The sequence below is a fragment of the Hemitrygon akajei genome, chromosome 6 (assembly GCF_048418815.1).
Source record: "Hemitrygon akajei chromosome 6, sHemAka1.3, whole genome shotgun sequence".
Lineage (NCBI taxonomy): Eukaryota > Metazoa > Chordata > Chondrichthyes > Myliobatiformes > Dasyatidae > Hemitrygon > Hemitrygon akajei.
In genome coordinates, this window is record NC_133129.1 from 100,194,454 (window position 1) to 100,208,216 (window position 13,763).

General features: G+C 50.3%; 1 protein-coding gene across 1 annotated transcript in view; it reads left to right on the forward strand.

Annotated features, from left to right (window-relative positions):
* The first annotated feature begins 2,811 nt into the window (after positions 1 to 2,811).
* The window catches only part of acap2b (ArfGAP with coiled-coil, ankyrin repeat and PH domains 2b), a 74,496-nt gene continuing 63,544 nt past the window's right edge, over positions 2,812 to 13,763 (forward strand). Inside the window, exon 1 of the mRNA XM_073050037.1 lies at positions 2,812 to 3,060. Within this exon, the coding sequence (XP_072906138.1) occupies positions 3,008 to 3,060 (53 nt within the window). The 5' untranslated portion in view covers positions 2,812 to 3,007. The remainder of the gene's footprint in view (positions 3,061 to 13,763) is intronic.

The window sequence follows — 13,763 nt, forward strand, 5'->3', positions numbered from 1 at the left end:
CTGACCGGGCCGGTCAGAGGGAAGAAGGTGATGGGACACTGTCCTGGGAGAGGCTGACCGGGGCTGTCGGAAAGAGGAAGGTGATGGGACACTGTCCTGGGAGAGGCTGACCGGGCCGGTCAGAGGGAAGAAGGTGATGGGAACCTGTCCTGGGAGAGGCTGACCGGGCCGGTCAGAGGGAGGAAGGTGATGGGACCCTGTCCTGGGAGAGGCTGACCGGGCCGGTCGGAGGGAGGAAGGTGATGGGACCCTGTCCTGGGAGAGGCTGACCGGGCCGGTCGGAGGGAGGAAGGTGATGGGACCCTGTCCTGGGAGAGGCCGACTGGGCCGGTCGGAGAGAGGAAGGTGATGGGACCCTGTCCTGGGAGTGGCTGACCGGGCCGGTCAGAGGGAGAAAGGTGATGGGACCTTGTCCTGGGAGAGGCTGATCGGGCCGGTCAGAGGGAGGAAGGTGATGGGACCCTGTCCTGGGAGAGGCCGACCGGGCCGGTCGGAGGGAGGAAGGTGATGGGACCCTGTCCTGGGAGAGACTGACCGGGCCGTTCAGAGGGAGGAAGGTGATGGGACCCTGTCCTGGGAGAGACTGACCGGGCCGGTCAGAGGGAGGAAGGTGATGGGACCCTGTCCTGGGAGAGACTGACCGGACCGGTCGGAGGGAGGAAGGTGATGGGACCCTGTCCTGGGAGAGACTGACCGGGCCGGTCGGAGGGAGGAAGGTGATGGGACCCTGTCCTGGGAGAGGCTGACCAGACCGGTCGGAGGGAGGAAGGTGATGGGACCCTGTCCTGGGAGCTGACTGGGCCGGTCGGAGGGAGGAAGGTGATGGGACCCAGTCCTGAGAGAGGCTGACCGGGGCTGTCGGAAAGAGGAAGGTGATGGGACCCTGTCCTGGGAGAGGCTGACCGGGCCGGTCGGAGGGAGGAAGGTGATGGGACCCTGTCCTGGGAGAGGCTGACCGGGCCGGTCAGAGGGAGGAAGGTGATGGGACCCTGTCCTGGGAGAGGCCGACCGGGCCGGTCAGAGGGAGGAAGGTGATGGGACCCTGTCCTGGGAGAGGCCGACCGGGCCGGTCGGAGGGAGGAAGGTGATGGGACCCTGTCCTGGGAGAGGCCGACCGGGCCGGTCGGAGGGAGGAAGGTGATGGGACCCTGTCCTGGGAGAGGCCGACCGGGCCGGTCGGAGGGAGGAAGATGATGGGACCCTGTCCTGGGAGTGGCTGACCGGGCCGGTCAGAGGGAGAAAGGTTATGGGACCTTGTCCTGGGAGAGGCTGACCGGGCCGGTCAGAGGGAGGAAGGTGATGGGACCCTGTCCTGGGAGAGGCCGACCGGGCCGGTCGGAGGGAGGAAGGTGATGGGACCCTGTCCTGGGAGAGACTGACCGGGCCGTTCAGAGGGAGGAAGGTGATGGGACCCTGTCCTGGGAGAGACTGACCGGGCCGGTCAGAGGGAGGAAGGTGATGGGACCCTGTCCTGGGAGAGACTGACCGGACCGGTCGGAGGGAGGAAGGTGATGGGACCCTGTCCTGGGAGAGACTGACCGGGCCGGTCGGAGGGAGGAAGGTGATGGGACCCTGTCCTGGGAGAGGCTGACCAGACCGGTCGGAGGGAGGAAGGTGATGGGACCCTGTCCTGGGAGCTGACTGGGCCGGTCGGAGGGAGGAAGGTGATGGGACCCAGTCCTGAGAGAGGCTGACCGGGGCTGTCGGAAAGAGGAAGGTGATGGGACCCTGTCCTGGGAGAGGCTGACCGGGCCGGTCGGAGGGAGGAAGGTGATGGGACCCTGTCCTGGGAGAGGCCGACCGGGCCGGTCTGAGGGAGGAAGGTGATGGGACCCGTTCCTGGGAGAGGCTGACCGGGCCGGTCGGAGGGAGGATGGTGATGGGACCCTGTCCTGGGAGAGACCGATCGGGCCGGTCAGAGGGAGGAAGGTGATGGGACCATGTCCTGGGAGAGGCTGACCGGGCCGGTCGGAGGGAGGTAGGTGATGGGACCCTGTCCTGGGAGAGGCTGACCTGGCCGGTCGGAGGGAGGTAGGTGATGGGACCCTGTCCTGGGAGAGGCTGACCGGGCCGGTCGGAGGGAGCTTCACTGTATCTGATTCATGCCGTCCCACACCAGAAATCACTTTTTATCTTTAAATCATTTCTTTACTTCTATTCCATTCCTCATCCCACTGCTGAAATCTGTTCCTGAGCTGATTCACAGACGGCTATCGTGTCACGGCCGCACTTGACTGAATGATTGATTCCCATAAGACCACAGACATAGGAGCTGAATTAGGCCATTCTACCCATTGGGGCCGATCCGCCATTCCATCCTGGCCCTTTTATTTTCCCTCTTAACCCAATTCTGCTGCCTCCCCCCTCGTAACCTTTGACTCCCTGTCTAATGAAGAACTATCAACCTCAGTTTGAAATACACCGAGTGAGCTAACCTCCACAGTTGTCTGTGGCAATGAATTCCACAGAGTGACCACCTTCTGGTGCCCTTCTATTCTAACGTTATGCCCTCTGGTCCTAGACTGCCCCACTACCTGAAGAATCCTCTCTAGGCTAGCTAGGCCTTTCTGTCGTCTAAACGTCAGTGAATACAGGCCTGGAGCCATCAAACACCCTCATACGTTAACCCTTTCATTCCTGGGCTTATCTCATGGATCTCCTCCAGACTCTCTCCAATGCCAGCACACCCTTTATAAGGTAAGGGGCCCGAATCTAGTCCCAATAGTCCAAGTCTGGTCTGACCAATGCCTCAAACAGCTTTTCTGAGGCAGCTTAGGTAAATTAGACTCCCCGAGTTCTATCTGAAGATGTTTTTCATGGTTCAACTGAACTGGTGCTGTGTTTCCAGGATGTGGTCAGAAGCCACGTTCCGCCCACACTGCTGTTCCTCTTGCAAGAAGCTTTTCATCCAGCCGGAACCCACAGTTCTCAGCCTCTCTCACAGAAGATGGGCCGTTAAGGACTCTAAAAGCATTTTGGTTGTCTGACCCTGTGAGCATCGAGCAAGATGACCATCTCCATCGACTTCGAGGAGTGCCTGAAGGACTCGCCAAAGTTCAGGTAGGACCAAGACAGGTGATGGTCGTGTCAATGGGTTGTCGGCTGAGATGTGTGGCAACTTCTTCCACCTTCCGCTCTCTCCTGCCGTTCTCTTTCCGTGGGCTGGCACGTCTTACCGGGTCCAGAAAGTGTTAAATCAGAGTGTGTAATAGTGTTCACAACACTTTACTTCAAGGCCACCTTTTCAAGGACCTTCCTTTGGTCCAGAATCACCCACCAGGCGAGTTATGTGTCCTTCAACCCTCTGCCCTCATGTTATTAGAGGATAACGACCTCCTCCTGAAGTCGTTCAGCTCGTTGTGCCTTGAAAGTGCTGGTGGTTGGGCTACGAGTATGACTTTTTCTCCTTGGTGTTGGCGTGCTGTAAAGATTTGTTTCAAACGGTGAGGCACAGGGGTATTGTAAACATTTGTTCTCACATGGTGAGGCATACTGTGAAACGGTGAGGCACAGGGGTATTGTAAACATTTGTTCTCAAATGGTGAGGCATACCGTGAAGGTTTGTTTTCAAGCCATGAGGCAATGCAGGAAACGGCAGACTCTTTCTTCTGCGGTGTTGCATTGTAAAGGATACAGCCTAAGACGTGTTGGCGAACCTGCTGAGATACGTGTTGCTGGCCAAGGGACCGCCTTCCTTTCCGTTCCACACCCCCCCTTTCCTTCACCCCGCGGTGTTCGGCATGCTCTCCTTCAGATGAGGCAACGACCTGTCCGCAGAAGTTCTCCCTAGTGTGGTATTTAACTCTTGGCCGTCACCACAATCAGAAACAGATCAATACATTGCTGTCGGCGAGATCTTAAGTTGTACAAAGTGGTTGCAAGTTTCCTTGCTTTAGATTGGAGGATGTGTTTGCCTGGTATTTTGAGTAATACTGACACGGTGAAACAGTTTTCGCTGCTGTTCTTTCCCCGTTTGGTCTCACTTGGTCTGACCAGTGTAACACCGAGTGTCCCCTCTGCTAACAGCCTGCGCCGAGATCGTAAAACTGTGGAATCTCTCAAGTCCTTCACTCATTCCATTTCTCCTGGTTGTTAGCTGTGCCACGGCAGCCAAACCTTGGCTCAGAGCTCACCGTTATGAGTCCCATATCTAAGAATGTGTGTGCGTGGCACAGCAGAGTGTTCAGAGGAGGTTCCCGAGAACGGTCCAGGAGCTCTGAACCTGTACTCACCAGAATACAGAAGAATGAGGGGGGAAATCGTTGAAACCTATCAAATATTGAAAGGCTGAGATAGAGTGGACGTGGAGAGGATGTTTCCTATAATGGGGGAGTCTAGGCCCACAGGGAATAGCCTTGGAATAGAAGGACATCCATTTAGAACAGAGATGAGGGGGAATTTCTTTAGTCAGAGGGTGGTGAATCTGGGCAAGTCATTGCTACAGACGGCTGTGGAGGCCAAGTCATTGGGTATGTTTAAAGCAGAGTTTGATAGGCTCTTGATAAGTTAAGGTGTCAAAGGTTACGGGGTGAAACAGAAAAATAGAGTAAAGAGGGAAAGTAAATTAGCCACGATTGAGTGGCAGGGCAGAACGGAATGGCCTAATTCTGCTCCTGTGGCCTCTGTCTTATGCTTCAAGCACCACTCCTACACAGGATCCAGGTGTGACAGTGCAGAGCACTGCAGGGTCGAGGAAGGGGCACAGAGCCGGGGGAACAGCAGCAGCGGTGGGGTGGAGGGGCACGGAGCCGGATTAAGGAAGGAGAGCGCAAAATGTGCACCGCGAGGTCGTAGGGGAGGCCCCGAGGGCACTGCAGAGACAAGGGGTTCCCAAAGGAACGTGAGCTGTTGGAGGAACTGGAGAGGCTGGAAGAAGAGAAAGAAAGAAATCGGCTTCATTTGTCACATGTACATCGGAGCTTCGAAACACGCAGTGAAACGCGTCGCTGACCGACACCGCCTGGGGATGTGCTGGGAGCAGCCCCCAAGAGCCGCCATGCTCCCGGTACCAAAGCAGCACGCCCGCAACTCACTCACATGTTCGGAATGAGGGAGGAAACCGGAGCACCCGGAGGAAACCCACATGGTCACGGGGAGAACGTGCAAACTCCTTGCAGACAGCGGTGGGACTTGAACACAGGCCATTAGCACAGTCATTCATCAAGGTACCATGGTGCCCGATGTGCAACATCTGTGGGATTCATTGGCACAGGCGGCTGTGGAGCCAGGTCACTGGGTATCTTTAAAGAGGAGGTTGGTAGGTTCTGAATTAGTAAAGGTATGAAAAGGAACAGTGTGAAGGCAATTCTGTTTCTATGTCTTAATATTTTTTGTATCTATATCTTACTATTTTTTTGTTCTTCTCTGCGCCGTATCAGTTGGCAAACCTGCTGTTTCTTTAGCATTTGTCCATTTTTCACAAGGCCGAGTTACTACCTCGAGGCTCAAACCAGCAAGTAAGTGTGCGAGTAGTCGGCCAGGACCACTCGAGTCGAACTCCTGTGCAGAAGCCACTACACCACCATCACATTGTGGGTCACATTTACAAGGCACTTGAACTGAGCCCGTCACATGGGTTAAAAAAAAAATGAATGGTTAACCTTCAAAGAAGAGCAAAATTCCACACAACGGACAGAGTGACTGTACCTCCATCTGGGTTGAAACTTCAGGCTTGGTACACTTGTACAAGAAGTGCCTTTTGACTGTACTCTGCCAAACCAACACCTTGTGACAAGGCAGAAGAAAAACGTTTCTCCGAGGGTTATAGAATTATTTGATCCTTTCAGTTTAAAAAACAGAAACACGGGGGAAGCTACATTTGCTGGAAATACAGAACAAAGCACAAAGAACGGTGGAGGGGCTCAGCAGGTCAGCCAGCATCCATGGAGGAGGGAGAAGAGATGACGTTTCTACCGAAACCCTCCATCAAGTCTGAAAGGGAAGGGGACAGAAACCGGAATGAGAAGGTGGGGTACAGGAAGTAGGACAAGCTGGCAGGTGATAGCTGAGGCCGGGTGAGGGGGAAGGTGGGGAGAGTGGACCATGGGAGAAAGGGAAGGAGGAGGGTAACAGGAAGGTGAGGAGATGAGAAAGAGGAGCCAGAATGGAGAATGGAAAAAGAGCTTTCTACTGGCAATGCTTCATGTAAATGTGCCCAATGGTGGGGAGGGCTTTGCTTGTGATGGACTGGGCTGTATCCACCATCTTCTGGGCACTGGTGTTTCCATACCAAGATCAAGGCTCATGTCCATGGTGTAGCAGCTATTCAAACAGAGACTAAGCACTGGGTCGGGGAGGAGAGACTAAGCACGGGCTGATCCTGTGTGACGTGCTTTCCTATTCAATAACAGCAAAGTTCCAAGGTCAAAGAATATTTCAACTAGCAAAACAAATAATCTTGAACCGATAAAATCTAATGAAACTAAAATGAACAATATAACAAAATAAAGTGTTTTGGCGTATGAAGCATACCTAAGCTTTCTTCAAAGGCTTTGGCACGGACTAGATGGGCCAAAGTCTCTGTTTCTCTACTGTGCTTTTCTATGACTCTAGAATTAAGCTAACTTGATTTTAAATGTAATTACGTTGTCAATAAAAAAGATAACACCCCTAGCTCTACTGAACTTCAAAGAAACTTCAAAGACAAGAGCACAACTGCAAAACCAAACTTTTTGCTTCTACCACACCCCCACCCACGTGACTAACTACCGTAAGCGTAATAAACACACAATACAGATAGAAAATAGATGCATGGCTCCTACACACAGTGATAGGCCAAGGCAGGTGCACCAGGTCGACAGGAAGGCAGAGAGAATGTGGCTTTTATTGAGTGGGTATGCCATTGTGGATCTGCTGATAGAGTTGATATAAAACCCTAAGATATACGAGCAAACTTAGGCCATTTGGCCCATCAAGTCTGCTTCACCATTTCACCATGGCTGATCCCTTTCCCTCTCAGCCCAAATATGGGGAACTGTGCACTGCAATTTTTGGTTAGTGATTCATAGATCCATCTCAGAGTAAGTTAAAAGATTGGCATAATGTCATGGGCCAAAGGGTCTGTATTGTGCTGTAATATTCTGTGTTCTATGGACTATATGCCTGGGTTATTCCCACACCAGATGGACAATGTACATGTCCCTAGGTCATACCAACACCAAGAGCACCGTGCACGGCTCCCCTCTCTGTATCCCATGACCAGATCCACACGGGAGTATGGTATATAGTTCTCTTCCCTTCCCATTTCAGTATCCCTGAGTCAAACTCACACTGGGAGGCAGGAAACAGAGGGTGGTGGTTGAAGGCTGTTTCTTGGAACTAGTGGTATGGCGTGGGGGCTCAATGCAAATGCACCAGGACTGATCCATAAGGTTGCAGTGGACACAATAGGATGCAATTTGGAAAAGTCAAACCGACGTAGGACTTGGTCAGAAAGGAGAGGGGACCATTTAAAAGGGAGCTGACGGGCAACAGCTTGTTTACCCGGTGAATCGATGCAATGATCTTCTAGTGTAAGTGGTTGAGGCAGGTACAATAGTATCACGTTAGAGGCACGTAGATAGGTTCAGCAGCAAGAAGAAATGTCAGTTTAGATATACAGTCTTTTTAGATACATCACTGGGAGGAAGGAGGTTGGAGGGACATGATTCCAGGATTGAAAGGCTTGTCATATGAAGAGCATTTGTTGGCTCTGGGCCTGTGTTCACTGGAATTCAGAAGAATGAGGGTGACCTCATTGAAACCTATCGATCGAGTGGACGTGGAGAGAATGTTTCCTGTGGTTGGGAAGGGTGAGACTGGAGAACACAGCCTCAGAACAGAGGGGTGTCCTTTTAGAATGGAGATGCGAATGAATTTCTTTAGCCAGAGAGTGGTGAACCTGTGGAGTTCTTTGCCATTGGTGGCTGTGGAGGCCAGATTATTGGGGATATTTAAGACAGACGTTGATAGATTCTTGATTGGTCAGGGCATGAAGGGATTCAGGGAGAAGGCAGGAGACTGGGGCTGAGAGGGAAATGGATCAGCCATGATGAAATGGTAGAGCAGACTCAATGGGCCAAATGGCCTAATTCTGCTCCTATATCTTACGGTCTTTAATGTATTGGGCTATTGCAGGAAATTGCATTTAGCTGGGTGGCACAGTGGTTGGTAAGGACTAGATGGGCTGAAGGGCCTGTATCCATGTGAGATTGCTCTATGACTCTCTGAAATGTGGAAACTGTTGGTGGGACTGTTGCTGGAGTACTAAATATCTCCTTATCTACACCTGCCTTCATAGCACTTCTGTGAATGTTTGTGGTTCCTCAGACAATGATTCCGCTCCATGACAACAGATCAAATCATTTTGAAAAGTTACGAGTGATTTAACAGAACTGTTCAGGATTCTGGGAGTGCTTGACAGGGCGGATGCTGAGAGATATGGGGAGCCTAGAACCATAGTTTCAGTTTGTCCATTTAAGACAGAACTGAAGAGTTCATTCCCCAAGGATTGTAGGTTGTGGTACTTCTGGTATTTTCTGCAGGAGTTGAGTGCAGACAGGCACAGAGAGTGGAGCTGCAGCGGAGCAGGTTAGCAGCGGGATGAATGAAAGCGGCTCATGCGTGTTCCTGTTTACTATCTCATCGGGAGGATACGAAGGAACATCGCTTTCTATGCAATGAATGGTTATCAGCTGGAAGACACTGCTCCTCAGGAGGTCGAAGCCATTAACCGTGGCTGTCAAAGGGGCCACGGATGTACCCTTCGGCTGGTAAAGAGTACTTTTGGCACATTGGCCTTCATAAATCAGGGCAGTGAATACAGGAGGTGGGATGTACAAGATGTTAATGAGGCCAAACTTGGAGTATTGTGTGCACCCCTGGTCAGGAAAGACAGCAACAAGCTGGAAAGAGTGCAGGGAAAATTTACAAGGATTTTGCCAGGACTTGAGGACCTGAGTAATCGGGAAATGTCGAATAGGTTAGGATTTTATTCCCATGAGCGTAGGAGAATGGGGGGAGATCTGATACAGGTGTACAAAATTATGAGGGGTATAGATAGGGCTAATGCAAGCAGGCTTTTTTCCTCAGGTTGGGTAAGATTAGAACTAGAGGTCACGGGTTAAGGGAGAAAGGTGAAATGTTTAAAGCTCAGGTAGAGTAAGACTGGAACCTGACGTCATGGGTTAAGGGAGAAAGGTGAAACGTTTAAAGATCAGGTAGAGTAAGACTGGAACCTGACGTCATGGGTTAAGGGAGAAAGGTGAAATGTTTAAAGCTCAGGTAGAGTAAGACTGGAACCTGACGTCATGGGTTAAGGGAGAAAGGTGAAACGTTTAAAGCTCAGGTAGGGTAAGACTAGAACCTGACATCATGGGTTAAGGGAGAAAGGTGAAACATTTAAAGATCAGGTAAAGTAAGACTGGAACCTGACGTCATGGGTTAAGGGAGAAAGGTGAAACATTTAAAGCTCAGGTAGGGTAAGACTAGAACCTGACGTCATGGGTTAAGGGAGAAAGGTGAAATGTTTAAGAGGAACCTGAGAGGATGGTGTGAGTGTGGAAAGAGCTTCTGGCAGAAATGGTGGATTGCAACATTTAAGCGAAGTTAGGATAGGTACGGGATAGATCCAGATGCAGGTAGAAGGGACTAGGTAGAAGACTAGGCTAACATAGATGGACTGAAAGGCCTGTTATTGTGTTGTAGTTCGCTATCATTTGCAAGACTGTGAAGAAAGAATGCCTTGACGGCTCTGATAAAATTACTCTAAAGGGAGCTAGTACAAATTTAAAGGACCAAATAGCTTCCTGTAACATTGCTATTAAAACAGAGAACATCAGCCCATGGTGTCTGTGCCCAGCACGGCACCAAATTGAACTAATCCCTTAATCTGCAACCTGGTGTTGAAAGATGGGAACCGTGTGAAGGAAGTGTTTCCAGCGCAGGAAGGCCAGTACCCATTGGACAGAGGTTTAAGAGCTTTAAGCAGAGGATGATTTAGGCTCCGGGTCAGATTGAAAAGGTCAGGGTATGAGGGCCGGAGACAGGGAACAGGCCCATTAAGCTCACTGCTCCGTGAAGTTTACTGGTCTCCGCGCTGAACTACGGCTGTGGCCTACAGAGTTCAAAGTAAATTTGATTATCGGTGTACATACATGTCACCATCTACAACCCTGAAATTCCTTTTCCTGCGGGCATACTCAGCAAATCGGTAGAACAGGATTAATGAAAGGTCAAGCAGAGAGCTGAAGATGACAAACTGTGCAAATGGAAATATAAATGACGAGAACGTGTGATAACAAGAGCCCTTAAAGGGAGATCATTGGTTGTGGGAATATCTCAGTGGATGGGGCAGTCACCCTGTTTTGATCGAGAGCCTGCTGGTGCAAATCCTCGGGCTCTTGTACCTTCTACCTGACGGCAGCAGCGTGGTGAGGATCTCTGATAGTGACAACGACCAGACCTGTGGACTGGCTGCAGTGATAACTGTCTTTGTGGCTGTGGACTCACATTTGTGAACTTCCATTCTGTTGCTTTTGTTGCTTGCATGATTTGTTTTTTTCTGCACACTGGGGGTTTGATGGTCTTTTTTAATGGGTTCCGTGTGGTTCTTTGTTTCGTGGTTGCCTGGAAGGACAGGGATCTCAAAGTTGTATATAGTATGCAAACTTTGATAATAAGTGTACTTTGACTTTAAGGGCAGCAGGTAGAAGTACGTATGTTTCACAGTAAGTTGACTGGTACGTCTCGTCTGAAAGGGTGTTGGGAGCAGATTGTGCCTCAGTCCAGCTGGCTTCTCTCCCCAGCTGCTCCAGACTGATGCCACTCAAACCCCAAAGTAAATTTAATATTACTGAAGTATGTCACCATATACTCCCTTGAGAATCATTTTCTTGCAGGCATTCACAGGAGTGAAAGAAATACGATAGATGCTACAGAAACTATACTTCAACAGACAAACAGCCAAAGTCCAGGCTGTGGGTGGGCAGTGGAAGGATTAGTTGGACAATTAGGGCAGTACTGTGACAAAGTGCTGCTTCACAGCGCCACTGGTAAGGTCGGAGTTCAATTCTCTCCGCAGTTTGTACGTCCTCCCCAGGAATACAGGCGTTTCCTCTCACATTCCAAAAGGTTTACAGGTTGGGGTTAGAGAGTGGTGGGTGTGTTGTGTCGGTGCCCAGCACACCTCAGACTGCTCGTGGCGCATTTCACTGCACGTTGCATCGTGTCAATGTACATGTGACAAATAAAAATTATCTTTATCTTCGTAACAATTCCTCCAAAGAGGCAAAAGGGCTGATGGGCTAAACTGAAAGATCAGAAAACGCTGGACCCATTTAGCAGGTCAGGCTGTTGCACGGAGCGACTGAGGAGAACCCAAGTGCAGGCCGCGGGCACGGAGACTGAGTTGGGGATGCTGGCACAGACATGAATGTTGAACAGCAAACCGGAGGAATCTTGACATGGAATATCTTGAAACTGGAGCTGAACTTGGGACAAACGGTTCTAAGCAGTCAAGAAACGAAGTTATCACGTGGGAATAGACCAACAAACTGGCAACCTGTGATAGTGACGCCATCGTACTTATTCACAGTCTCTGAGGAAAACCAGGTGTACTGTAATTGAGTAAACTAGCAGCAATTGGAGATCTAATGACAGAAATAAGGGCATAATCAGGGAGAAAGGAGAGTTAAATGATCCAAGATGGCGGTGCGATGCAGCTTGCAGCGGCCACTCTGGAACTGATTATCCGTTATTTGTGAAGTGGGGTGCCGTGCGCAATCATAATCGATTGAAAGCGGACATGGGAGCACAGAGGAACATCGGGAAATTCCAGGAAGACCTTCTTCGTTGCTGCTGCTGCTGTGAGGTCCAGGACTCTGCTGGGAAGAACAGGCCCCCAGTCCTCAGGGTCGCATTGCCGATGGCCGTTGGCGGGGCCATCTTAATACGCTCGGCAGAGGATGGTGCTCAGAGAAACTATGCCGGAGGGGATGGTCGTCAGCTCAGAGGTTCAACGGACTCGGAGTCCTTTCGACTGACTCAGGTCACTTTCGGTTTGTGCTGCGTCTGCGAGGCTGGTTTCGACGGCTGCATCTGCGAGGCTGAGTCGGGCGGCGCCTTGGAAGTCCATAGCGAGGGTACTCCCTTCTGCCGCCGGCGTGGGATGGCGAGTCTGTCGGGACCCTGGGGACTGGTGATTTCTTTTGAACTTACAGTCCTTTAACATCTTGGACTATTTTTACTGTGCCCATAGTCTGTTTTTTATCAATTATGCTATTGTTTGCACTGTTGTAACTATGTGGTTTTGTGCAGGTCTTGTAGCTTTAGTTTTTGGTCTTATTTGTCTGGTGGATTTGGAGCTCCTTTCCGGGGAACGCGCTAGACGGTAGCGCGATATTAATACGCAGCAGCCTCTCCAGACTCTGGATTGGGGATTGCCAAACGTTATGTGGATTTTCTGGTGTAGTCTGTTTTGTCTTATGCTTTTGTGATATCATTCTGGGGGAATGTTGTCTCATTTTTTTAACTGCATTGCATTTGTGGTTTCTAAATGACAATAAACTGAATCTGAATCAAGGGGAACAACCAACCGGAACCATGACACAGGCAGCATCTATGGAAAGAGAGACAGTGAGAAATTCAACTCAGGGACCCTTAACCAAACTTCAAAGTAAATTTATGTCACCATATACCACCCTGAGATCGATTTTCTTGTGGGCATTCTCAATAAATCTATAGAATAATAACCGTAGCAGAAGCAATGAAAAACTGCTCAACTAGGATGTTCCACCAGAATGCAGACAACAAACTGTACAAATACAAAAATAAAGAAATAATAATAATAAATAAGCAATAAGTATCGAGAATATGAGATAAAGAATACTTCAAAGTGAGTTCATTGATTGAGGGAACATTGGGGCAAATGAAGTTGAGTGAAGTTATCCCCGCTGGTTCAAGAGCCTGATGGTGGAGGGGTAATATCTGCTCCTGAACCGGGTGGTGACAGTCCTGAGGCTCCTGTACCTTCCTGATGGCAGCAGCGAGAAAGGAGCTTGGCCTGAACATTTACTGTTTCTACAGTATTTCCATAGATTTATGACTTTCTGACTTGCTGAGTGTTGCTGGCATTTCTAGTTTTTATTTCAGACTTCCAGTATTTGCATTTTTTTTAAAATATCAGGCCTGATGGCCGAATGCCCCCACTATGAGTCTCCTTCCCAATCTAGAGCTTTTACTCAGTTTTCTTTCGTCCTCCTGGTGAAGCTGCCCCTCGGTCTCGGTGCGCCCCTCAACCACCTCAGCACAGTCCCTGTGTCGGTGCGGAGTAATATGATAACTACAGGACTGGTAACCCAGGTACTTGGACCACTAATCCAGAGACACAGGTTCAAATTCTACCACACAACTGGAAATTCATGTTTACTTCATTAAAACAGCCCACTAATCTCCCTCCTGGCACTTATCCCTGCAGGCAGCCTAAGTGCTACACCTCCCCTTGCCTCCGTTCAGGGCCCCAAACGGTCCTTCCAGGTGAGGCAACACTTCACCTGTGACTCTGCCGGGGTTGTCTACCATGGGGATGCAGCCTCCTCTATACTGGTGAGACCCGTGGTGAATTGGGGGACCACTTCATTGAGTAGCTCCGCTCTTCCAGGTGGCCAAGCATTCTGTTGGGCCAAGATGAGGCCATCCTCTGGGTGGAGGAACAACACATTACATTCCATCTGGGTAGCCTCCAAACTGATGGCATGAATATCAATTTCTCCTTCCACTAAAAAAAT